The sequence below is a fragment of the Misgurnus anguillicaudatus genome, chromosome 4 (genome assembly GCF_027580225.2).
Source record: "Misgurnus anguillicaudatus chromosome 4, ASM2758022v2, whole genome shotgun sequence".
Classification (NCBI taxonomy): domain Eukaryota; kingdom Metazoa; phylum Chordata; class Actinopteri; order Cypriniformes; family Cobitidae; genus Misgurnus; species Misgurnus anguillicaudatus.
The window spans coordinates 37821384-37849115 of NC_073340.2; the positions used below are offsets into that span (position 1 = coordinate 37821384).

Below are 27732 nucleotides of genomic sequence, written 5' to 3' on the forward strand. Positions count from 1 at the left end.
TGCTTTATTCTGATTGGTTGAGAAATGTTCCACAGGTGTTGATTATTTTTCTATAACCGCACACCTGATCTGTCAAATATCTTCAAATAACTTTTTATATCTCACTCAAATCATACTCATAACACTTAGTCAAGCATCTAGTTAGTCTGTACCTTGTTTAACATGAACAAATCTGTTTGGATCAACAAAGTAAATGAAATCTAAAAATGAAATGATAGTTTAATCTGCTTATCCGCTTCATATCCCTACCGTGTTTATATATATGAATCTCTCCCAAGGGTTTTTTGTCCTTCTAGGAGTTTTCCCACAGGGTTTTTCTCTTAGGGTTTTTTTTCAGCCAACATTGGCTTAACTTAGCACTTTACTGTATACGTTACATTATTACTACGCTCGCTTGTACGGTTTATTCTTAGCCGCTGTATTCTACTTCTTATATTATCTATCGATTATTCTGTGTTCTCCTCTACATCTACTCATGTAAAGCTGCTTTGAAACGATTAACAATTGTGAAAAGCGCTATATAAATAAAATTGAATTGAATATTAGATTCAGCTATGAGGAATAAACACACATCTCAAAACTGACACAACTTATTTTTTTATAACTTTTTCTAAGCATTTTACAAAGTCAAACAGGAAAAGACCTGAGGACATCCACACAAAATTGTGCAAAGTGTTTTCATTTCAGGAAAACAGATACTGGAGTTTGATTAGAGGGAGAAACAAACACAAAATACTTTGATAATAAAATCTGATATCATCTTAATATATCTGTTGAAATAAAACACACAGGCAGAATAATCACAACCTTTCTCAATATACATTATCATAAAACATCAGCTAATATTATTAATCCAAATGCAAACAGTAAATCTGTATAATTCAATTTTAATAATCTAGCTAAGGAGAAAAATGCATATTTCCTTTTATATATTTGCAGTATTTTAGAGCTTCTATTGGTGTATAAATGAAGAGCTCAAATGAGATGATGATATTAAGCCAATGAATACTCTTGGTACATAAATACTTTCCCTTCAAATCCACTTAATCCAGGCCTCAGGTCATTCAGAAATACTGGGTTTAGGCTGAATTTATTAAGAGTCTGATTAAACAATGAACAAGAAATCATCACAGACGCACTAAGTGGGTTTTGCATCTGAGCTCTTCAAATATTCCCAGTAAAGATCCTGAGATTCAAACGCAGCACATAAAAATTCATTGATCTGTTAACACACCTGCTATTCTGCATCATAATATAAAGAGTTTACAGCAGGAAAATGTGTGGATATCCATCTGAGGTGAAGTTATAGTTAAGTTAAGTTAACTGAGCCCTAAAATAAACTAAAGGAGAATTAACATTTACACGCACTGTCAGCGTTTGTTCACTAAAGGAATCATTATATGATCATTATAGACATGCAGCTGTAAACATGAGGCTTCAATAGAGAAATAAAGCTTTACTGCCATCTGATGCTCATAATGTGCACCTTTATAACCACCAGATCCACTTACAGCAGGTGCTTTATTCTGGCTTGGGTATGTTTGACTCTTTAGTGGTTCCTGTGACATCATGACATTTGATTTCAATATAAGTAAGGAATAAAAGAGAGGTTTGGCTCTTCTGTCACTCAATATGAATCAGAGTTTTATAATACTGCATAAAGTCTCCAGTAAACATTACTGTGCACTACAGCACCATCTGCTGGTTGTCTTTGCATTTGGCATAATTTTAAACACAAATCTCGTGTTAGTAAGTGTGAGATCACTTTGAATGTTGAACTTCTGCTGTTAAAATACCTTCATCTCATCACATTTGTTCTAGTTAAACCCACAGCAGCCTGACGTCTCTTTCTCCGGCTCCATCAGGTCATGGAGGTAAAATCTGGGCTGGACGGGCATCTGTACAGATCGTCTCACCAACTCCCTGTAGATGACAAAAACACAGCATTACACTTTAAATATATCCTTTCACAGATGATCTCTGGGTAGAAATGACTTCTGAATGGAGTTAAAGGAATGATCTGGGTTCTGGTTGTCCTCATGAATTATAAACACCAGATGCTTACAGTATTTGTGAGACGTGACAGTTTTGATACAGTTTTGGCAGATTGACTTGAATTGAACTCGGAAAAATCTAAACTGATTCAGTGTTGATGCTGCATCTCATATTAATAACAGTGATGAAGATGATGGTGATGATGATTGCACTCAACTCACTTCGCTACAGTTATAAAAGCCTGATCCACATTGAGTCCGGTCTTAGCGCTGGTCTCCAGAAAAATCACACCAAACTCCTGTGAAAAGAGCTTCTGAGTGAGCGAGAAACTTCACAATATCACACAAATTTCCCACAATGTAATTATTTCAAGTTTTCTGTGACTCTCAGACTGTCTGATCTGATGTTTATGAGTATTATCAGACTTACTCTGGCCAGTTTCTCTCCATCTTCCCGTCTGATCACTCTTGTATTGGACATGTCCGTCTGATAACAGCAGAAATGGTCGCAGTCAGATTTGCTCATCTATATCAAATGCTTTTAGTTTGACATCATCTTACCTTGTTACCAATCAACATAATCACCACATCATCTTGAGCATACTCGTGAATCTCTGTTAGCCACGCCTTTAAAACAAAACCAACCAATAAGAAATAAGCTCAGAAAATTATATTAAACATTAATTGGTCTCCAGGAAACTCACATACAGATGAGAACAAATGTAGAGTTTGAATGAACCTGAAGTAAATGTGTCAGTGCCAAACATATCTGTGACATTGATATGTTGTATGTGTAAAGAAAAAGAGCACACAGACTGAAATAAAGACCTGATGAAAGATGAAGAAAAGTAAATTTGTACCCGTGTGTTATCAAATGAAGATCTGCTGGTGATGTCGTACAGCAAGAGCAGCGCTGTGAGAATAAACAACAACATCATCATCAATTACATCATATCAAGATAACTGTTGTTGATTCAAGGACAGAACCACTCCCCCCCCCCCCATTCTGTTTGGTTATTTCTCCAGAGAAACTCACATAATTTGTATGACCAAACTTCATATCAATCTATTATTACAATGTTGTCCAGTTACTTTAAGGAAACGCACCCAACTCACACAGTCAACACATCATACATATTTCAACTCATTTGTGACTTTATCCTGGCAACCCACAGCCCAGGGTCAGCATGAACACTGATAAGGCTACTAGTTGACATGACTAGTTGCATTAGGTCTTAGAGCGACAGCACCCCAAATAAACCTTGCACTAGTGTTAGTAGATTTGCTTTCTTAATAAGTATTCATTTATATTTAATTAATAAATAATAAACCTGTATGGCACTGTTTTAATTCATTCACATGACCCCCTGACCCACACACACAACCATCCAGATTTAAGTCTCCCACATTTTCATACCCAAATGTTGACAGGCTGTTTTTACACTTTAATCTGAGTCAGACTGAATCATTTGAACTGTGATGTTACATGAAATCAGATTCAACACTCTTAAAAGAGACACATACAGTACAGTACAGTCAAATCTTTTCACCTTGAGCATCTCTGTAGTATGCATGTGTGACACTGCGAAATCTCTCCTGCCCCGCGGTGTCCCAGATCTAAGACAGAGACATCACTCGCTCTTTAAACCTTACTTTCACCCGCTTTACTTAAAACATTTAACAACAAAATAAAGTGTGTCACTATAACTTACCTGTAATCTCACCTTCAGCTCATCTACTGTCAGAACTTTATTCTGATGAGAGAAGCAGAAACATTTACAATCCTTCAGTCTCATTATAACCTCCTGAAAACAATATTTCTAAAGCTGCATTAACCGTCCATCACAACTGTCTCTGTATGCATCTCATGAGAGCTGAATAAACAAGTGAAAATACCGTAAATCCGATCCCAACTGTGGCAGAAAACGATCCAGGGATAAATTTCCCCTGATCAAACTGAACAAGCAGAGATGTTTTCCCCACACCGCTGTCTCCCACCAGGATGGTCTATAAGAGGAGAAGAGAAAAGAGAGTATTAGTGTAAGATGTTTAATGTTACTTCTCTAAATAATCACGATGCCATCAAACATCCAAGACGAGAGACGTTCACAGAGGTATCATCACATTAAATCAATGACAGATTCTCTCTAACACACTTCACACTTCAGTCTGGTGCTGATGGAGGTCCTGTTGCCATAACAACATCAGTCTGTGACACGGCTCCCTCCAACAGGAAGTCATTAGGCGGATAAAACACAGATGCTCTGGAATTCATCAATGACCAGAAACTTAACCAACCAATTTCATTTTAAAAATCTGTTTATCTGCAGTCAGATGTGCAAACATGAGTGAGTCTGTGTGTGTTTTAATGTTTTACATGAAGTGAATCAAATCGCCACAACCACAGACCACACTCTTGATGTAACGATTGTGTGTGCAGTCCAAACAACCGATTAGATTACAACACACACTATCATTAAACTATAACCATCAGATAACAGAAACACTTCCATCACATTAGATATTAATTCAAACTTAGTCAAATACGTCATATTGATTTAAATTAAAACGACTGTTGTTTATATGATAGACGAATTAAAACAAAGAGCATTCATCATCTTTATCATCGTCATCATCATCATCATCACAGAAACAGTTCGCAGCATTACAGGACAATCTAACTCCTCTAAGACTCATACTCTTATCTAGTAGTCAGATGTTATTACAGTCGTGTTAAACCAGGTCAACATCATCCTTTACCTTATGTGTTAAATCCTGATTATAAGCGACTCCAACGGCGCTAATCTCATCCATCACTGCGCTGCGCGTACACAAATATAATGCGCGCACATGCGTGACGACACAACTCTACAAATCCACGTAATTTCTCCACCGCGCGTTCATAGCGATAATAATCACAAATATACTGGCACAAAAATACAATATTGTCACAAACACATCGATGACAACACTAAAGCTTCACAGAACTACACGTTTAATAAATATGAACGGATGAAGTTTTAATGACGACCACTAGATGACAGCACAGTTTATAAAACAGCATATAAACACTATATGGGGATAAACAGGGACCTCTTTTTTCTGTAGCCTACTTAGGGAAGTGAAAACTTATATTGAATATTATGGAGAAAACTACAAATAAATCAAAGCTGGACTTTTATTTCATACATTTAAGGATGTTTTCTTTACTAGTGCTTTTAATTTATTTTATATTTTTAATTATTATATAGTACGTATATTGTAGACCCTTGGTATATTTGTTTTGAATTTGTTCTTTAAAAATATGAAATAAATAAATACTGTCATAAAAATGACTGAACATTTACATTGTATCTCGACATATCTCCAAAAATAAGTTCATTTATTGCTGATTTAGTGTCAGTTTATTGATGTTCTTGTGTCATTTGTGACTTAATTTATGTTATGTAGCATCTTGATCTGCTGTAGAGACATGACTCCTGTAAGTGTTTGTGTTGAAGTTTATATACAGTGATGTGAAAAAGTGTTGGCCTTCCTTCTGTTTTTGCATGTTTGTCACACTTTAATGTTTTAGATCATCAAACAAATTGAAATATTATGATAGAGACAAAAATATCCCTCGAGGGCACATCTGGTACTCACTAACATAACTATGGGTGCTTCAGAAGGGGAACAATATTAAAAAAATGAAATTAAGAAATTAGTCAAAGATAACAACACTAAACATAACATGCAGTTTTTAAACAAAGGTTTTTATTATGGAGGAAAAACAAAATCCAAACCCAAATGTGTTTGCCTCCTAACTGGTTAGGCCCTCTTAGCAGCAAAAACTGCAATCAAGTGTTTGCGATAACTTGGAATGAGTCTCTTACAGCGCTGTGGAGGAATTGTGGTCGCTTATCTTTGCAGAATTGTTGTAATTCAGCCACATTGGAGTTTTTTTTTTGCCTGTTTAAGGTCATGCCAGAGGACTGAGGTGAGGATTTGACTAGGCCACTCCAAACTCTTCATTTAGTTTTTCTTCAGCCATTCAGAGGTGGACTTGCTGCTGTGTTTTGGATCATTGTCCTGCTGAAGAACCAAAGTTATCTTCAGCTTGAGGTCATGAACAGATGCAAAAACATAAATAAATCAGCAAGGGGCCAACACTTTTTCACACCACTGTACCTTCTTTATACAGTACAGTACTTTATGTTCCTCTTCTCTAGACTCCGCCCGTTACCTGGACCAAACTCATTCATCGTTACCTCACCCGTACTGAATTCTTCCCAGCCTGAGCCTAGGACAGAACATCCTCTTTTATTTAGACGCACCCTTCCCTAATAAACATTTAATCCTATAGTTTACGTTCATTTTCTGTTTAAATTGAAGACCTCTCTGTAGCCTGACATCACGTGCACTGCATCTGTCTTCACAAACTGGTCCTGCTTAAAAATGAGAAAGAGACCCTCGCCCCGCTCAGGCCTCAAACAATCAAGAGTCATTTCCTACAATCTGACATTGTGCTCATAGTTTCCAAGCAGAAATTCACGACTAAGAGGTTTGTGGTCAAATCTGGAGGCAATTCAGTGCTGTAAATATCACTGCAATCAAGTGAAATCTGATGTGTGAGGAATGTGAGGGAAGATTTCTGAGATGTTTGCTCTAGGAAAGACCTCAGGATAATAACATCAAAATGACTAAATATAGTCCAGTACTTGATCATATTTATAAAATAAATCAAATCTAAATGAAAGATTATATGTAAAGAATGGGACATAATCTATCAAATGAGCTTATTTCTGCTTAAATGATGCTTATTTCTTAAATAAAGTTTTAAAGATACTTGAGATGTTTAGAAAAGCAATTCAAATACATTTATTTTAACCATGAGGGCAACATGCACACAGGTAAGAAAACACATCAATGTTGCCTTGACAAACTGACATCACACATATCTTGATGTTTTTCACACGTATAATGTCTGTATAGGTGTATTTGTCAGGTCTCAGTCAAAGCCTTTAACAACAGAATTTAATTGATAGATTATTGGGTATAAAAGCGTTTCATACAGTACAGTGGCAGTGGCAGGTTTAGCTGCAGGTTTAAATGTGCATTTATCTGTCAGACTACATTATGGGGTGGTTTCCCCCGAAAAGGGATTCGACTAGTCCTAGACTAAAATAAATGTAAGAGCTGTCCAAACTGAAAAAAACTTGTACTGACATATTTGAAGTTACATCAGTGCCCTTTGTTTAGTAAGATTAATCTAGGACTAAACCTTAGTTATATCAGGACACTTAAGTAGTTTTTACAAACATACCTTACCAGTATGCATAAAATAAAACCACTGGTCGGAGCCGATGGTGTAGTGGGTAGCGCACTTTTGCACTTTTTGTGACCCAAGTTTGATTTTCAACTCGTGGTCATTTGCCGACCCCCTTTCTCAACCCTGTACTTTCAGTCCTTTTCTCACTCACTGTTAAAAATAAAGGCAAAAATATAACTTTAAAGCAATGGCACTGAAATATGTAAGATATGTGAGTACAAGTTTATAAATGAAGGCAGCACAAACATGCATTTTAGTTTGGGACTATAATAAGCCCTGTCATATAAACCGCCCCTAAATGTGTATGAATCGAGTAAATGAAGTATTTGAATGAATGACACACATCACACAGACTAAACTTAAAGCTGGTTTCTTATGATATGTCACAATCATCTATCATATGGTTTAATTTCTGAATGTGTGTTCTGTGGTGTTTAGCTGTTCCCTATAAATGAAGTCATCTAGTGTACATGCTTGTGTACTAGAAGTTGTTTTAAAAGAAAACTGTGCCATTTCAGGATCTTTCTAATATGTCTCAGTCAGACGCTTCTGGTGCCTGATGTCTGTTGAACCACGAGAAACAACAATGAACAAAAGTGCTAAATACCCACGACAGGACATTCCAGAACATTCCCTCACTGTCGCTTTCCTCCCACTGCTCAACAGGCACAAGACACAACTATAAGAGTTTAAATCAGACAATATAAAGACTAACTTCTGTTCCTGCTGTTTGATTTTCTGTCTATAACCTAGTAAGCTGCATTGTTTAATATTTTCTAAGACAGCGAATGAATCCTGTGTATCAGCTCACTGTCTAGGTTAACTATATACAGTCCAGCTATGAGTAACACACTTCTAGACAAAATAAACATGCCGTGTTTGTCAAAATAACATGCGAGACGTTTATGAAATCTCATCACGTAAGCAAAGTTAACAGTGATTACATTTATATGTCTGCTTTCATTGATTGATTTGATTCGATTTAATTTTGGACTATGGTGAGATGTTTCAGCACATATTTCTCCTTGTTTTAGTCGGTGGACGTCTGGGCTGTGTTTGGACGGTTATCAGACGTCATTTAAAGGCTAAATATCTTGCTGGTCTGCCTCAGAAAGAGGTTTTCTTTGAATGTTATTGTCTTTATCTTCAGACAGTGTTGTCACGACTGGAGTATGTAAATGTGTGTGAGATCTTTCAGCTTCAGGAAGTCTTTACAGTGTGTTTTCATGAGGTTAAGCACGACTGGAGGCTCCTGACCAGCTCATCGGATTCTTGTGAGGTTTCAGGTTCTTGTCAGACCAGTTTTTCTAGTGTTTAAAGCAAATGAAGATCTTAGGTCATAAATAACAGCGAAACTCATTGGCTGTGTGTGCGCAGGGATGGACTGGACTGAGATCAGTTACAACACAACAGCAGTTTGATTAAGGAGATCTTGAATAAAGGTTTTGAATGCTGGGCTGCACCTGTACTTTTCTCTTTCTTCAGGTATGATTCAACAATACTTCAACTAATCATACCAGGATTAAGTGTTCATCGCAGTTTCACATAAGAAAATAAAGCTCTTCTTGTCTAGAGAATCTAATAAATGCCTTAAACACAAATGTGCTCCCACGTTCATAAAGAATCAGTGAGTTTATAGACGAATATAATCCATCATCAGGTCCAGACATTTGAGTCTCTATGAAATGTTATTAAACATATGTACTACATTAAGAGTGGTGGTCACTAAAGTAAATCACATCTATGTCATTATATTTGGTTTGATTTTAAATGTTCAGTGATCTCCTCCCTGCTGAAAAAAACAATAAAACCATTACAGAAAATTCTAATGTTTTTTTTGCCAATTGTATTGGTTCTAATGGAATATGGCCCAAAACACACAATAGTGTAGTGGTTTTAATCGGTAAAAGCTAATGGTTCCTATTGATATTTTAATGGAAACCATTAGAATTTTCTGTAACGGTTTTATTGTTTTTTTTTTCAGCAGGGCTCTGACAGAGACTAACCAACTAACCTGCAGCATCATTAACTCGAAGACAAACATTAACAAACAAACACGTGATCGCTTTATGACAGAATGAAACACTGAAACCAGATTTATATATAAAAAGAATCCATCCTAGTCTAAATACAGTAATACTTGTCGAGGTTTGCTCATACATATTAATTAGAAACATTTGGTAGTCGTCCGAGAGCGCCTGGTACGTGATCTACTTAATATTAATAAATCATGCAAGTCAGAATATAATTGGCTGGCCCGTCTACCGACGTCTGCTCACACTTGCGAGAGTCATATTACGTAATTAATATTCATGAGACAAGCTGTCATCACAGTCTGATTGGTGGCTTGTCGGACAGTAGAGCGTTAGTGGCTGAAGGGGGAGGGGCTTGAGTGTCGAGGACGCGATCGGCGGACGCGCACGGGGAAGTTCAGACACGCAGAAAGTCGTCGGACTGAAGAGATGAAGCTCGAGGAGTAAAAATAAAAACCTGAAGAGTGAAACTAAAGCCCGGAGAGTAATAAAGAAAGAAAGTGCTGTGTGTGTACATCAATATGGTGAGTAAATGTCAGGATTATATTCAGTGCGGATCAGATCAGAGAAGTGTGTGATACTATGGCGTCATCATCATTGTTATTATTGTCGATTTACAACTATTGTAAACGTCTGTCTTTTAATATTTATTATTCTGATGAAGTTGACACTTTTGGGGTAGATTTGTCATCTGTTTGTCACATCACGAGAGGCTTTGTTTACTTTAAACATCACAAACTTTACAGGTTTATTATTGAAATCGTGTAGTGGTCCGAGTCTAAACCAGCTGTGTGTTGATCAATAAAGTTATGATTGAGATCGATTACTGTTGTTCTGCTTTAAATGAATGCAGTGAATGCTTTACTAATTGAGATAAACACACACACACTGCTGTCAGGTTTTCACAAATCACCTGAGTCACGTGACATAACATCATCTGTCAGTCAGATTGAGTCCAGAGTCAGATTCAGTATCTTGTGAAAACTTTGTGGGTTTCTGATGTTTCTCACATTCTTTCGCTTTATTTAAACACAAACACTGTCTGTATATTATTAGATAACTAGATGTCGCAGCGGGTAGTGTTACTGTAACTGAGGCACAAACTCACTTTTCTAGTTGTCAGAAATGATGCATGTTAGGAATGAAGACAAACCTACGCGTGCGTGTCTGTTAGTGGATCTACTGTATGTGGATGAATGTGTTGATGATGATGTACACCTGCAGATCTCACATCACACCTGAGTCACTACACAGAAACCATCAGAAGAGAGAGAGAGAGAGTCAAAGATGAATCATTTAGATAAACAACATTCAGCTATCTGTCATTTGACTTAAAGTCCAGATTCATCTCCACAGTCTCTTTAATAACAAACAGAGATTAAAATAGGACAGAAATCCCACGAGTCCCTGCAGTGATCTTCTGTTCTCAGAGTTCAATCTTTGACTTTAATAAACTCACTTTGCCTAGATTAAGTCATCTGGTTATAAATGTCTTCTTTTCATTAACTTCATTGATAGTAGGGAGTAAAGATCTCTGTTTGTTTACTGTACTGCTGCTGGATTGAGATGATATCAGGGGCTTTCCTAAAACACTTGTGTAGAAATGCAATGTAATCTCTCTCTCTCTCTTAATCTGAACAATCTGTTTATCATATCACCCACGACCTTCTGTTCTTTATTTAGGAGCCGCTGAAACAGAGAGTTTAGATGACGGACAGCTTTAGTTGTTAGATTTGTGTGTATTTTACTATTATATATTTTGGTCATGAAGGTGTTTGTTTGACAGTAAAATCTCTCTCCTGTGATGAATTGGCAGAATTCAGTCTCTATCGGTTGATCTTGTGTTTGTACTGAAAACAGTTCTCATCATTTAAAGAACAGAAACTTCCCTTTACAGTAACGCTCTGAAAACATTTCATTATTGTTAAGCTTTAAGTCTTTCTCTAAACCCTTAATGCACTCATATGAATCACAAAATCACAAACCTGTGACCCTTAAAGCTGCAACATCATCATCACCAACTCCACATATCAACATCATCTCAGTCAGTAAGAGGAGTTTAATGTCTCTCTCTCTCTCTCTCTCTCTGTTTACAGGAAACACAATCAGTATTATATTGTGTAGCGGTGTGATAGACACACATTTCAGTTTTAAATATTAACAAGCAAAAACTTTCCCTTTAGAGCATAAAAGAGAGACCAGAGGTAACAAACCAAGAACATTCAAGCAACAGATCACTAACCAGCATATTAACCACAACAACCATTGAGAGGGTTTTGAGTAAAAAATAACTGTTAACTAATGATGACAGGCTGAGCAAAATGTTTAAAACTGTGTATGTGTTTATGCTCATGCTCAGTCTGGTGTTTGATGACATCACTTCCTGTTCAGCTGCTTGTTGATGTTTTTGTGATTGGTCTACAGGGAGTGTATCTTGTTCAAGGTTTCTCAGGGAAGAATTGTGTGTTGTTTGTGTGTGTTTTCAATCAGAAATCATTCACACACACACACACACACACACACACACACACACACACACACCCACACACCCACACCCACACACACACACACAAACACACGCATGCATGCATGCATACAGACACACACACACACACACACACACACACACACACACACACACATGCATGCATGCATACAGACACACACACACATAATGTTCTATAGAGTACATCAGGAAACTATAACAGAGTGTTGGTCTATGTGATGTGTTGTTTTGTGGTTATGTGTTGTTGGTCTGTTGTTGCTTGTGTGTCCAATGAAAGCTCAGTACTGCCAGGCACCGGGATCAACCCAGAACTGAGCGTATGTCTGTCCCTGCAGCTCGTCGTGTCTCAGCACACAGAAACACAAGCACACAATCTGGCCGGTGATTATAAAAGAACCCAACACACCGACCTTCATTAATCATTAGAGATAATTAATTATTCATGATATATTATGATGATGGATTTCTCATGATGAAATGACAAATGAATGTTTTAAAGTAATGTTCAGTTATGTTTAATTGGTGATTTGGTTGTGATATCATAGTTTGTCATTATGAACCCTATTGTAGTGAATCTGCTCGCTCCTCAAAGCTTTGTTAGACAGGAAAACAACATCTTTCTTACTCATCAGTTTCAGATAGTTATGGTATATAAACGTCTTTAATCTCAACATGAACTGTTAGTTTGTGAATATAAATCTGACATTAATGTTTAAGAGAAAGATTACCTGTGTTGGTTCCTAAATCCTCTATCTGAGCTCATCATATCCCAGAATTCCCTAAAGAAGATGAAGGATGACATGTTGGTTTTCATTTAGAGCATTTATCGGTAAAGCATTAAAGGCACAATATGTAAGATGTTTGCGTTGAAATATCCAAACACTACTATCACGGTGTTATAGATTTTGTTCACATGTGTACTTGCATTGTCTTAAATGTTTTCAACAGTGTTTGAAGCAAGAACATTTGCAGTTATGATTGGTTGTCAATGTTGTTATGTTGGATTATCCTCAGTTTTTGCTTGTGTTTGACTTTATGTTGGGAGTGACATCAAACTATCATTAAGAGTATTGCTTTTAATTGCGTTTGTGATAGTGTAATAGGCCGATTGGTCTGCGCAGTATTATTATTTCACAACAAGTAGCGCACATAGTTTTATTGTTGCGTCTGTTAAGCCACACTGTTACTGTTATAAAACTTTAGGTCAGATTTACTAACAGCAGTGCAAACGCCTCTTTGCTGTAAAAAACAACTGTCAGGATTTACTAAAGACACGCAGTGAAATATTAGCACTGAAGAGATATGGAGTCGGTTGTTTTTGAGACTGATTTTACTGCATATGCATTTGTAGGAGTTTCCTTTTCAGATGCAAAATGAATGTGAGGAGAGTATTTAAATGAATCACGCAGCATGTTTACTAAGGTTTACACTCGTCTGTTCTCTGATATTTGCATTATTTAACTCCTAAAAAACACACGTCTTAAACCAAACACTCATTCACGCAGCTCTAGGTTGTGTTGTCATTATGGAAATGAGAATTTTGCATCTGTGTTCTTTAACGTGCGTCACCCGCAGAAACGTTCACTCCCATCTGCATTTTTTTGAGTTTGCGCTTTCACAGTAATTTGCCCTTTGAAGTAAATCTGGCCCATTATTTTAAACCAACATTCATAAACCTGAATTGTGAATCATCTCAGATTGAATCCTATTGACAGTGAAGGTGAAGACTACAACTCCCATCATTCCCATCACGCTCTTTAATGACATCATCAAGCTGCAGCTGTTGTAGTGACCTCTAGTGGAAACAATGACATTAAACTCATTTATATATTACGTGCAGCAGGTATATGAAGATCTCACTGCAGGAGAACAGACACACACATTATAATAGACACTTTTATATATGTGTGTGTTTTGAGGTGATGTTTTCTTTCTTGTACTTGGACCGCTCACATCTTCTCTCTGCCTGTAGAACCAATTTAACTCTGGCCAGTGTGACCCATTTGCAGGACCTGAGAGAAACACCCAGCATACTGTAGCCTACTTACACTAGTCTATATATACACCACTACTGTGTGTGTGTGTAAGTGAGAATAATATATATTAGCATGTTGTGTATATCATAGAGATTTGTGTGTAATGCCCTGAACAGTAAACACACTAACAGTAAACAGATCAAAGGAGTTTGTCTCATAGTTTTGTACCTCAGTACTAGAATTGAATGTGGTGTTGTGGAGGTCTCTGAACCCTGTCTGATACATTCAGAGATTTTCCATGTTGGTCTGTTAGTGATGTGTATGTGTCCCTGAAGTTACATGGATCTGTGGCACAGAATCTTCTAGAAGTAAAATCATCAGCAGCAGCTGATCAAAGACTGACTGAAGTGATCTGGGCAGCACACCGAGTATGAGCTCACATTTACACCGAGATTCACTGACATCAATAAACTGATGCTTAAAAAATACTGAACAGGTTTTTTTTTAATTTCTTGTCTTCTTATGAATGATGATCACAGATGAAGAAATGTAATGAGGGTTAATGTTATAATAACAGCTAAAGAAGTGACTTAGAGGAGAATCAGCAGAGGACACAGAGAGAGAGAGATTATAAACCTAATGTGTGTTAATCTTCTTTATATTGTTTACATTTGAGCTATCATGGATTAATTTCTGTAATCTGTCTGGATTAAACCCAGAAGAGAAGTGTCTGGATGTGTTATTAACCTTCATGAACACTAAGAGGAAGCACAACATATGATGAATATGATGAATAACGTTGTGAAGGGGAAACTTGACTTCTTTAAAATGGCTTCACAATGATTGTGTACGCACGAGTGTTAAACCGGAGATATTTGTTTTGCTGTATTAAAGGATTAACATCACTAGAGATCGCAACACTGTTGAGTTCATCACTATAAAGAGTTAACGATGTGTATGTGGATCCTTTTGTAATGTAATGTCTTCTCTATATGCAGGTTTTGTGAAATCAGTATCTGAAAATCATGGCGCTGGTCCAGTCCCTCCCTGTGTCCGTCGATCATCCGACACCAGGCCTGGACGCTCGTATCCACCGCCGCTCCCCGACCTCTCCTCCATCAAGGAGAGCGATGGGTCAGGTCAGTAACTTGATTCCCAAACATCTCGCCCATCGTGACCGAGGACACCTCGAGGTCAGCACAAAGTTTCATAAGGGCACGCCAGACTCAGGATGGCTGCTGCCCGAGACCTCGCAGGATTTTCTGCTTGGAAGTCGGACCCCGTCCAGTAAGAGGAGGGCTATCGTTGGCAGAGGAAAGGGTTTCGGTTCTCGCTCGTATTCACATGAAGACTTGATAATGGACAGGAATGATAAAGACGGACCTCCGAAACTTGTCCCCGTGTCAGGCCAGTTAGAAAGGGTGAGTATGATCATTGTGAAGATTCCTCTCACAGAAACATAAAAATAGTAATGGTGCGTTCACACCAGACATGAACGAAGAGTTAAGCACGAGTGATTTACATGTTAAGTCAATGCAAAGACACAATAAATATCCTGCAGAGCGATTGACGTAAATGACATGGCGCGAATTGAGTGTTTCGGGCTTTTGAAGTATGCAACGTGTGATTCGACCAGTTGAAAAATCTGAACTTTGGCAGATATTCTCGCTGCATTAACCAATCAGACAGAAGTGACGTGATTACGACTAAGTGAGTGGAGGCAGAACTAAGAAACAACAATGCAGGACAAAATCATTGTTGCTGTATGACACATCTTCATACATTTATAGAAACAGGAATAAAAATGATCTTGTTTGAAAGAAAGTGAGTGAAGAGGTAGGACAAACTAAATTCAACTGAACGCAGTGAAGTTTGAGTCAGAAACGGAGATGGCAGGCCAGAGCTTGACATTTTTGCGACAGTAAAATTTCTGAATGCAGAACTTCTCAGTCATAAAGAGATCAAACCTCAGCCAAGGAAGAGAAAGTAACACAAAAGTAACTTAAAAGTAATGCAAGTATTGCTTTCCATGAAAAGTAACTAAGCAACAAATTAGCTACTTTTTTGGAGAGTAACTTAATATTGTAATGCAATACTTTTAAAAGTAATTTTTCCCAACACTGGTAATGACTTTGCTTTACATGCCTGTTTTCTTTCAGAACATTCAGCAGGCCATTATCAGACCCACTGCCTTCAAACCCGTCGTCCCCAGGAGCCGCAACGGCATGCAGTTCCTCTCTCCACGGCAAGGGGGCGCTCTGTCAGGAAGCCAAGGAAACCTTAGCATGTTTTCTTTAGGAGATGAGGACGTCACCCCGGTTGTGACAGAACGACGCAGTTCTTACAGCGGAGCTCGAAACGGTTTGTTGAGTCACTCTTTCAATGTAACGGACAACTCCTTCACAAACATTCCTGCCTATAACAGCCCTGTGAGCCAAAGTGAGCCAGCTAGACATCACGGACACTCCAACTCCGACAGCGGACGCTCTTCATCCAGCAAGAGCACGGGGTCTGTGGGCGGTCGCTGTCAGCCGCTGTCAGACATGGGGTCGAGTGGACCTTCACCGCCTCCTATCGAAGCCTATGAGATGATTGTGAGAGATCTGGAAGAGAAACTGAAAGGGAGAGACCTGGAGCTTCAGCAGCTCAGAGAGAATCTGGATGAGAACGAAGTAGCTATCTGTCAAGTGAGTGAGACGTTATTTTCACACTTACCCAATCACGTATTGTGATGTAGTGAGGGAACTCAGAAATAACCAACAAGTAAGATCAATATGAAGAGTGTGATAAAATGATGGCTGTAACAAAGGTGTATGTACGTCTCGTGCCTCAGGTGTACGAGGAGAGGCAGAAACGCAGTGAGCTGGAGATGGAGGAGTTCAGGCAGACCTGCGCAGCTAAAATGCAGAAAGCGTCTCATAAAGCGCAGCGAGAACTTCAGCAGGTGCAGGTGCAGCTCTTTCAGCTTCAGCAGGAGAAGAAGAAGCAGGACGAGGAGATGACCAAGCTCCTGCAGGAGCATCAGAGACTCGAGGAGCGATGTGCCGTCTGTGAACGAGAACACGTCCAGCTGGGTCCCAGACTGGAGGAGACCAAATGGGAGGTGAGGAGAGTTTATGATGAGTGTTTGTGAGCAGTGGTTCAAGTCAACACTCCTGCTCTCAGACTCATGAGAATTTGATAAATGCAAATAAAGCTATTCTTATTTTTGCCTTGTTTTCAGACCAAATATCTAAACATTCTTAAATTAAGATGTTTTTTCTTGATGATCAAAATAAGAAAATAAGTCTAGTTTTTAGAAAAAAATATATAATTTGTTATTAAAACAGGTAAAAATCTGCCTATGGGTTAGGAAAAGAATCTTGAAATAAGTTTTTTTTCTTTATTTGATAGACAGTAATTAAGAAACGACATAAAAGTAGAGGGTGAAAAGAAGGGTATGGGATCGATAAAGGACCTCAAGCTGGGATTTGAACTTGGGTTGCCGGTAATGCGTCTGCATCATTTATCTGAGCACTGTCCACTACACCATCGGCTCCAAAACCATGAAATAAGTTTTTACTGAAACACTTAATTCAAGAAAAAAAAAGGTTTTACCCCATTGGCAGATTTTTTTTTTGCTTGTTTTAAGCACAAATTCACTTAAATGTTTGTGTAAAAACATATTTTATTAGGTTACTTTGCTCATCTTGATTTGAAAATTCTTAGATATTTACACTGAAAACAAGACAAAAATACAAAAAGTGTTTAATCTTGGGTTTGTAACTGAATGCATGGCTGTGACCCGCAGGTGTGTCAGAAGTCTGGTGAGATTTCACTGCTGAAGCAGCAACTGAAAGACCTTCAGGCCGATCTTGCCCAACGCGCCGGTGAGCTGGTGACTCTCCGCGGGCAGCTGAGGGAGGCGCGCTCGGAGCTACAAACCTGCCACGGTCACCTGCAGGAGGCTCACACGGCGTCACGGACCCGGACCCTGGAGCTCGAGGTCTGCGAGAACGAACTGCAGCGTCGCAAGAGCGAAAACGAGCTGCTTAGAGAGAAGATGAGTCGTCTCGAGGAGGAATCGTCTCGTCTGCGTGAAGCTCTCAGCGTGAGCTCCTCCTATAGAGGAGGCGGGGCATCTGGGGAGGAACGGAGACTAACCAATGAAAGTGAGGAATTAAAAGCATCAAAGCAGCATGCAGACAGGTTGAAGGCGGAGCTCGCGTACGAGCGTCAGACTTTGTCCGATCAGGCCGCTGCGTTCGAGAGCGAAAGAAAGAGTTGGGAAGAGGAGAAAGATAAAGTGATTCGCTATCAGAAGCAGCTTCAGCAGAACTATATAAAGATGTACACGAGGAATCGAGAACTCGACCGATCTCTCCGTGACCTCAGACTGGAGCTGGAGATGAGAGATCAGGACGATGACAGCAGTGGAAATGAAGTCACCTTTGATGACATCGCCGCAACGGAGATCTAGTATCTTAAACCGATGTCTACTGCCATGCGATGCTTTTCAGAAATGCATTCTGCCTTTAATAAAGATCCACCAGCTGCAAGTCAACATAAAATGATTGCAACCCATTTTACATCAGTATTGTGAATGACATAAAGCTTATTGGATGGTAAAGAATGTCTCAAAATATAAGGTGGTATATAGTCTTGATGACATCACTTAAGAAGGTAAATTGTTTTAGAGAAGCTGTGACTGAGTCGTTTTGAAGAAAGATCACTAAGACGAACATTGTTTTGAATAACATGCACTGATGAATCATTGACAGTAAGAGCAGATCAGAGCGTATAAGACGAGAAGATACACAGATCTGTCAAAAACACATCATCACATCTACCTTCAGACACACACAATCCCAACGCTTTACACATGCTGTAATATGATGAGATGCTTGCTTAGCTTACAATCTTACTTATACAATGCAATATTTGTGAAAAAGTATTTATTTGACTTCAAGTGTCATTATTTATTTTGGGATTGTAATTCAAACATTGAAGCACAAAACAGTCTCATTTAATGAATGTGTGTGTCTGCGTGTGCGTCTGCATTTGTGTGTGTGTGTGTGTGTGTGTGTCTGAAGTAAACTCACAGAAGTGAGGAAGATTTTGTGTGATTCATGGCTTCATTTATCACTCCATCTGCACTAAACCAATCCAACAACAACATTTAACTCATTATTTTCCTTATTAAATAAAAAGCACAGATGAAGTGGATTCATGCTGTCAGAATGATTGTAATCGTGTTTCAGAGCAGTGAAAATCACTCATAAATACAGAAAGAAAAGGAGAACGCTCAGATATCTGTTATCATTATATCATATGTTGAAATATAATATTGTAATGAAACAAAACCACACATGATTGATCCACATTGATATTATCATATATGCGGTATAATCTGAGATATTAATTCTGACACAACAATAATTAATCCTAAGGTCCATAGACGCTGTGTTTTATGGCCATATGCGTAAGCTATAGACTGTTATATTTGTACTCGACTAAAACACTGTTACTGTTTAGATTCATGCTGTATACTCAATAAGTTTATAATGGACACTATAATGTGTACTTACTACATAGAAGTCACTGTGAATAGACCAAAGGATGTTTAAGCGCTCTGTATTGTGTGAGTGATTCTTCTGGCAGTATTGTACATTTTTTAAATAACCGTGTTTGTATGAAGTCAATACATGTCTATTTTTCATGCTGTACTGTATATTCCTATGAGCTATTATTTGTAATTAAACCGCTGCACTGAACAACATTTACTTGAATTTTATTCAAACTTTAAAACGCATCTGAAAATGCTTTTACATTTCTAATTATTAAGAGTTATCATCACAGTCACCAGAGGCATTCATTTATAAAAACAGCATTTGTCCTAAAGAGAGCCGAGCTGCCCAGCGTGCTGTGTGTGTGAAGTCAGTTGTCAGCAATATGAGCATGTGGACGGATGAATCATGTCAATCATTTCCTGATAATAATGATCATGTAAGAGCACTTCCCAGAATGCTGTGCAGGTTACTCAGTGTGACTGTCTATTGGCAGCTAAGACAGTCAGTGTGTTGAGTGCATTGAAGTCGTTTAAATTAATTCAGGTGACAAGACAACGTCATGATGAAAATCAATCTAAAGGTTCTGATGCAGTGATGATAAACTCCGTCTGACAGTCCTGCAGAGTTTACATCCAACACACCTGCCTGGAAGTTTCTAATAATCTTGAATTAGCTGGATCAGGGCTGTTTCATTAAGGATCGGATCTAAACTCTGCAGGACTGTTTCAGATTAAGGTAGCGTGCACACCAAAGCATTTAAACGCGGCTGTCACGCCTCCACTGTGACTGGATGGCCGTGTGAAAACTGACAATGACGAGCTGAGCTTTTCACCCAAAGTTGAATATTTTTAACTCTCAGCACTGAGCATGTAAAAACTGGCGAGCGCCGGCTGTCAGCGTGAAAAAAAATGCAGCGCTTCCATTAGAAACAATTGAAAACATACACCAGCGTAAAAGCTTTGGTTTGCACGTCCCCAAAGACTGCAGAGTATTTTAGTTCTGCTGTATAATGTTACTGGAGTGTGTTGTGGGTACTTTGACCACGAGCTCCATAGGATCAGTGGCTTTATTTTTGAATGCCTCTCGTATGATGTCTACTGCATCCTGATGGGTCACACCCTGGAGAGAAACACCATCCACTGACACCAGCTCAAACCCTGCCTGAGACACAGAAAACAGGTTTATAAACTCATCATCTAAACCTTCATCAATAGCAGGGTTGTGCAAACTCAGGAGTGCCACTGTCCTGAAAAGAGTTTAGCTCCAACTTGCCTCAACTAATCTACCTGGATGTTTTAATGATGCGCTGGTTCAGGTGTGTAAGAGCTAAACTCCAGCATGATAGGACAGTGGCCCTCTTGGACACCACTGATCAAGTTTCTTACCTGCAGGACATCATTAGCAGACGCCGCTCCTCCTGGGAAAATCTTCTCGATCTTCACCGTAGGCTGAACACGGGACTCCGCCCCACCTGATATACTGATCCCTAATCAGAGTAAAACACATTTTAATTACACTTCACCCACATCACAAACTACACACAGACTTTATAATGAAATGTGTGTAAAACTGTGAATACACTGTCTGCGACAGGTCCATAAAACTAAATGTATCCATCAAATATCAGAAAGGTTTGTGCTCTATTTAGATTTATTTTAATGCACTAAAGTGAAAAGTAATATGAAATAATACCCAGAGACTGCTTGGTTTTGCTAATGTTGACTGTAGTGAACTCAAAGCAGTCCTGCTCCATGTGGGCATCATGGTTGTGTGTTTCACGGCCTGATCTCTGATGTTGCCAGGACTGTTTTATGGGTAACACGGTTGAACTGTGAGACATTTTAAGGGAACCAAAGATCTGTGACAGCAGCGGCCTCTTGTGGCGAGGCATGTCCACTACAGTGAACAACACATCCTGTCCCGGTTCCTCTTCACCGTCTGTCCTGATCCCTGGAAGCCGCCCACTTTTTGAAATGACGGCATAACCCGAGTGTAAAATCAGGGCATCGGGTCGGGTCAAACTATTCTCAGGTGTCTGTGGAGAATCTGAATGTGTGTTTTCTGCCAATAGCCAGTTGGGGAGAAGAACAGAGGAGCTGGATGATCTTAATGTGTCTGTGTGCTTATAAGCGTCTAGAGGAACGTCCTGTAACGTGCTGAAAGCTGTGGACGTCTGCAGAGGTTCGTTCTGTTCTTTATAACAGGACAGGGCGAGCTGCTCTAGATCTTCTTTAACCCGTTTCTGTTTCTCCACATCCTGCGCTGAATGCAGCTCAAACTCACCGTGGAGATCTGAGACAGAGAGACATACGAGTTATGATCTGTGAACCGTCAGTCAGCTGATTATTGAGGTAAAATACACATTTACAAAGGGTCGTAGGCATGTCCATCTAAGTTACGTTAATGCTACATCCTTTAATATTCCTGTTCCTGTGAATCAACTGGTAAAGCTTGTTTGTTAACAGTCCAAAAGATTGTGGGTTGGATTGTCAGGGTATGCACGAATACTAATAAAAATGTGTTGCTTTGGATAAAAGCATCTGCCAAATGCACAAGTATTATGTAAAATACAATATGACCAAGTATGATAATGATGTTATGATAGTGGTCATGTGATACGCTACCAATCTATACCTTAAAATCGACCCCATTTACTTACTCTTTACACAGTGCATGTTATTTAGAAATAAATCACACCACAGAAGAAACATTGGTTCAGTTTTTCTACCACATCACAAGACATCATGTAAATCATTCTGAATGAGAAGCCCCAGTGAATCTCAGGAAGTGGTTTGTGACATAAACTTCACCTGTCATAGGAGGAACAAAGTGACGTCTGGGTGTGCGGTCTGTCCGAGGGGAGAGCAGTGGAGAATTTCTACCTAAATTTATACAAATAAAGCGTCTGTCTGCGATCATGCACCAGAGTTTAAATGTACGTTAAGATGGTTTTTAATATTTGATAAGAACTTTACATGAACGACTCTTCAGAATATCATAAGCTTCTTCTTCATATGGAGCCACCGTGTGGTTAAAGAGCAGAAGATCATCAGAGGACACAAGCGTTCTGAAAGAGAATAATATTTATATATTTATAACCGACATTCATCTGATTAGAGTAATAAACTCGTTATGTATTTCTGAAGGAGGGACTTCATAGAACAAGGAAGACATCAGACCGTTTATAGGACAGTGAAAACAGCGGCGCTATACAGATAAGTCAATTGTGTGAAAAATACCATGTTTTTTTACATGTGAAACATGAACACATGTTATATTGCACACTGTAATAATCCCTTCATAAACACAGAAAAAAACCGGGCCTTTAAAGACATTATAAAGATATTCACATTGAAAGAAGTGTACAAACGTACTGTGGTTTGACATCACCTGATCTCTCTGAGCAGCAGGAGTTTCTCTGGTGTGTTTAGTGTATTCAGTAGGGTGTTCACCAGCGCCTGCACCCCTCCATCTGTTAAATACTGGAGGTAGATTACATGTGAGTTTAATTAGAGTTTAAATGTTAATTCTGTCCATCATCAGGACTGTAGGTTGAAATCTCTCTTACCCTCTGACAGATCTCCAGCAGCACATTCACATCTTCATCCTCCAGTAATCTAACAGCCATTTCTCTCACGCGAGTCAGAGCGTCCTGCCCAGATACATCATCATCATCATCATCATCATCATACCTGCCTACAGAAACATACAGCTTTTAATCAAACACATTTAACAATTAAGTAACATATTTAGGTGAATCTCAAGACATTTTAGCTAAGCAAATCAACAAGTCGACATTTATAAAACTGTGCATAGGATCCTTAATAAAAGTCTATATGCGCACAAAAGCCAAAAATTACGTACGGCAAAAAATATTCACTTATAAAACCGTGCGTACCTGTAAGCAATGTTACCTTAATAAATCACAGATCACCTGCAAGTGTGCATACACGAATCTGCCTCATATCCCGCCCTGTACACCCATGTTTAACCATAAATAGTCAATGCAAATCACCTCATGAAGCATTTATATGTTTAGAGCAGTTAGACAGAACATTAACACCTTGTCAATATCACAACATGATTTAGTGGTATCACTAAAATAAAATTAATATTTTCTGCTCGTATAGTGCACGTGTATGATATATGCTGCATGAGCGTTTCCCTCGCAGTCATATAAAAATGAATAAGTGTTATTTCAGACTTACATTAGTTTAGTGCACTTTTCCATATCAAGTTTGTTTTTTATAGATCACAACCTTTGTATGGGAAGTGGCGTACGCATGATTCTAACCAACGCTTTATAAATGAGACCCCTGGTGTTTAATGTTACCCTGATTGCTCTCTGAACGGGACACAGATCTGGAGGAATCTCTCTTCCGGAACAGACTGATAAAGGTTCTGGAGCGCTGAACGGGACGGTTTATCTCTTGATTTATTCTCCACTTCTCTTCTTCTGTTAAAACAGACTGTATTATTGCCAGATGATCATGAAATTATTGCCATCAGGAGTCTGAAAGTGCAACATTATTATTATGAACCATCCTGACACGAGTCATTTTATCACAGTATAGTTGTTTCTGATTGAACTCAATATATTTAAACACTAAATAGCTACTTGTTAACAAGCATACATCTCTTCAACAGTACTTCATCTTTTATATATTTTTATCTTATCTGAAGCTATATGGACACAATGCAAAAGATGTAATATTTAAAACAAATGAATGAGTCAAAGTCCTGTGTTTTCACCCATTGCACCCAGCCCACCTGATGCAGTCACATGACTTTGCGTTCGGCGTATGGGAGGACCGGTTTGACCCGGAGCCACGATCCGGCCTTCCCTCCTGTTTGTCTCTCCTTCGCTCCGGATAACAGAGTCCTGCAACAGCTCCACGGTTCCTCGACTCAACGTTCGCAGTTGCTCTGACTGACCACCGTTATTAGTGGGACCCGAATGAAACTGGGACTCGGTGGAGCTGCGCACGTCAGACATTTTGGCTCCTAAGGGTAAACTAACAGGCAGAGTAGCTTGAGAGAGACCACTCATAGATCCCAGAGGAGTCCCAGATGACAGCGAGGACACAGACGACTGAGAATCAGACTCTGTTTCGCTACCTGCTGAAAGAGGTCAAAGGTCATAACAACCAGAGGCGGACTTGAGTATTTTAAGTAAATTTTTCAAGAATCTGTGCTTCATCAGAGTGTTTGTCTTGGGAAAAAATTACTTTACAAAAAATGAGTAGAATCATACTGTGTATTCCTTTTATATTTCATATTAAAATTGATTTAATACCTAATTACATAACAATTGTGTACTTTTACTTTTCTTGAGTGAAAGTACAAAAGTACTTTTTACTAAAGTAAAAGTAAAAAAATACTAGATGTTTAATGTACTTAACCAAAAACTTGAAATTATGATTTGTAGTGGAGTAAAAATTATGATAATATGCTTTGGAATGTATGTTTTCCAAAGAAAAACACTGATAAAATACGAATACTTAAAAATGTACTTTTATGTAGAAAGTAAAAATACTTTAAATAGTGTCCGCCTCTGATAACAACAGATTTATATTGTTGTATAGAAGCTGATATTTTTGAAGCTTACATTTATTCATCCAGCTAAGCTCTGTCACCATCTCTTTATACGCTGGATATCTTCCTGCTTCCTGTGGTGGAAACAGAGCAGCATTAACATCACATGAACTCATTTGTCTAAAAGCAGAACTATATGATAGATTGATACACACAGCGTCAATGAGTTTACACAGATATCTGTTCCAGGCCTGAGACACACACAAGCACGCACGCACGCACGCACACACACACACACACACACACACACACACACACACACACACACAGAGACCCACATCAACCATCTGTCAGAGTCGAGCATCACTGTCTGTCTGTCTGTCTGTGTACACTTACTTTAATGGTCAGTAAGACATGAGGTTGACTCTTCAACACCTCCACTGCTCTTTGATGACTGATGTTCTCAAAGCTAACACCATTGGCCGACAGGATCTGATCTCCCATTTTAATCCCACCCTGTTCTGCCAGACCGCCAGGATCCAGCCTGCCAATCAGACACAACGGACCCATAAATATTAAGTGTAATATGAATATAATGCAAAATAAAACATTAATACTACTTGCTATTAGGTTATATTGAAGACTGCACAATCGTAAAGACATATTAAAGAGTGTGTGTGTGTGTGTGTGTTTAATGTTGTACTAACTTTGATATGTATATGCCCAGGTTATACTCTCGTCCACCACGGATGTTGAGCCCCAGACAGGACTGAATGTGAGAGAGATGTAAGTGAACCGTCCGACAAAGAGCTCCATCTGAACTGTATGCAGAGACAGGAGTGTCTGATTCTTCTACAATCATCCGACGGTGAATCAGATCCACCCTAAACCCACACATACATGTATCAGATCTCATAGTGCTGGACCTCTGAGGGTCTGAATGAGTGTGAGACTCACCATGTGGTTTTCTCATTGGTATATCGGCCTCCAGGTACACGGCCCACACGCTGAACGGCCAATCGGAGGCGAGTGTGATCCGTCAACACTTTCACAGCGCTGCTCATACTGATATTTTCCATACTGACACCGTTTACCTCTAATAACTTATCACCAACACACAACCCTGCCAGCTCTACACAAACACACACACAAGCACATGTATGTACAGTATAAAAGTTTTTTTACACGCTTATGATGATGGACAAAAGTCTGAGGATATGAGACCAGCTTTAGACCTCCTACAGAAACATAACTGTCTTGTGTTCTGAGGTGTTTTTAATTTTAATCATAGGGTATCCTTTAGGATTCTTTAATGTAAGTGACATCAGCTATTACTAGGGTTGCAAAATACCAGGAATTTAGAGGCTGTAAACTTTCCATGGGAATAAACTTGAATTTATGGAAATTTGAAAAATGTGCATAGCATAGTTGCCTGTAACAGAAGGTTTCATGCAATTTGACATGCACACTGCTTATTATGGGCCACTGAGGCCACACCCCCTGCATTCTTCATAACATACACAGATCATGTCTTGAAGCCAGTAAATTAGTTATCTAAATGTAAGCCAGCACTATTTCATTGAACATTTATGAGGTTATCTATCATGTACAGTAGCTGTGATGATCTTACTTTTATATTCTTCTAGTCAGTTTTCTGTTATCATACAGATTTACTGTACCACCCAAAAGTTTGGACATATTACTTGAAAGAAGTCTCTTATGCTCATCAAGCCTGCATTTATTTGGTCAAAAATCCATCAAAAATTCATATTAGAATTACTTCTGAAGGATTTTTGATCAAACAAATTCGTGGCTTGATAAGTGTAAGTATCAGGATTGTTTAAAATGTGCATTACATTGCATGCATGTCTGCTTATGACCAAATAAAATGTTTTTATTTATCTTTTTATGTGATAGCTTATGTTTTCAAAAATCCCAAGATTAAGTTCCAATGGAATTGAATTTCCGCCCCTTTGCAGCCCTAGCTAGGTATTATTGATGTGAGTGAGACATAAATTATTTGACACAGAGTCAGTAAAATGTCTCTCACCTGCAGAGCTGTTCCTCTGAACTTTACTGATAAAAACACCAAGTCCATGCTCAGATCCTCCTCGCACACTAAAGCCAAGCTGACCATCATCACCTCTGATGACTGTCAATCTTACCACCTCACCTGCAGACGCGCATGCGCACACAGACAGAGAGATGTTCAAGTTACTGTAAATTAATATCTATCATTTATAGAAGTTTTTGATGTCATCCCGCACGTCAGAGAGCAGAACACACAAATATCACACGCTTATATTTCAGTAGTCATTCATGTATAGAGTTTTAAATGAGTACAAGCTGTTCATTTTAAGAATGTCTATAACATTAACATCGACGAGACGCTCCGTTAGGTTCTGTCAGGTCGTATTAAAGGCTCGTGTGAGTGACGCCATGACTTCATTAAACTGAAATAAAACACAAACCTCTTCTATCAATAACATTAAGCTGATTATTTAACCCGCAGGTAAAAACTGTACCTGTATTTTAACTATTTTTACCTGTTGTCATCGTGACGTGACTCCAGTAATTTCTGACTCCTGCGCTCGTGACCGCCCTCTGCCGTGACCCGCTCTTTGATTGGCCGTGGGTAGAGGATTGTAAGTTTATGATTGGTTTAAACAACCGTCAATCTTCACACAGAGGCCGCCCCTCATCCGACGGTGTCACTTTTAAACTGCATTTTTGTTTTGTAATATTTCATAATAATCAAAACGAAACAAATGTGTTTTATATCATTTATTTAATAAACATACATCATATTCACGTTACAAATGATTGATGTG

The 27732-nt window shown here is 38.7% G+C and overlaps 2 protein-coding genes across 7 annotated transcripts; one reads left to right on the top strand and one right to left on the bottom strand.

Annotated features, from left to right (window-relative positions):
• Positions 1-574: 574 nt before the first annotated feature.
• pdzd7b (PDZ domain containing 7b) lies at positions 575-27699 on the bottom strand. Of its 6 annotated transcripts, XM_055176932.2 has the most exons (24): positions 27448-27699; positions 26952-27074; positions 25859-26033; positions 25609-25785; positions 25298-25445; positions 24975-25035; positions 24137-24487; positions 23700-23822; positions 22935-23062; positions 22757-22848; positions 22342-22433; positions 22177-22248; positions 21059-21658; positions 20752-20852; positions 20402-20527; positions 3891-4001; positions 3707-3748; positions 3545-3611; positions 2855-2907; positions 2556-2621; positions 2425-2481; positions 2217-2293; positions 1797-1923; positions 575-770 (listed from the first exon to the last, which is right to left on the bottom strand). In XM_055176932.2, exons 1-23 carry the CDS (start codon positions 27455-27457, stop codon positions 1818-1820), a joined length of 2958 nt encoding a protein of 985 aa, XP_055032907.2. In that variant the 5' UTR covers positions 27458-27699; the 3' UTR covers positions 575-770; positions 1797-1817. The 6 variants fall into 6 exon arrangements, 5 of the variants coding, with proteins under 5 accessions (XP_055032907.2, XP_055032909.2, XP_055032906.2 ...); XM_055176934.2 differs by having other exon boundaries at positions 575-1923; positions 24137-24484; XM_055176931.2 differs by having other exon boundaries at positions 575-1923.
• lzts2b (leucine zipper, putative tumor suppressor 2b) lies at positions 9691-19575 on the top strand. Its single transcript, XM_055176938.2, has 5 exons — positions 9691-9859; positions 14816-15238; positions 15977-16504; positions 16651-16920; positions 17608-19575. Exons 2-5 carry the CDS (start codon positions 14843-14845, stop codon positions 18274-18276), a joined length of 1863 nt encoding a protein of 620 aa, XP_055032913.2. The 5' UTR covers positions 9691-9859; positions 14816-14842; the 3' UTR covers positions 18277-19575.
• Positions 27700-27732: the final 33 nt, after the last annotated feature.

Bases quoted from the DNA above. Each gene is read 5' to 3' on its own strand.
- lzts2b (XM_055176938.2), top strand. From the start codon at position 14,843: ATGGCGCTGGTCCAGTCCCTCCCTGTGTCCGTCGATCATCCGACACCA. The intron at 16,505-16,650 runs GTGAGTGAGACG...CTCGTGCCTCAG, and splicing joins ACGAAGTAGCTATCTGTCAA to GTGTACGAGGAGAGGCAGAA. The intron at 16,921-17,607 runs GTGAGGAGAGTT...TGTGACCCGCAG, and splicing joins TGGAGGAGACCAAATGGGAG to GTGTGTCAGAAGTCTGGTGA.
- pdzd7b (XM_055176932.2), bottom strand. The intron at 23,823-24,136 runs GTGGGCTGGGTG...CTGTTTTAACAG, and splicing joins AAGTCATGTGACTGCATCAG to AAGAAGAGAAGTGGAGAATA. The intron at 22,849-22,934 runs GTAAGAGAGATT...ATCTACCTCCAG, and splicing joins TGCTGGAGATCTGTCAGAGG to TATTTAACAGATGGAGGGGT.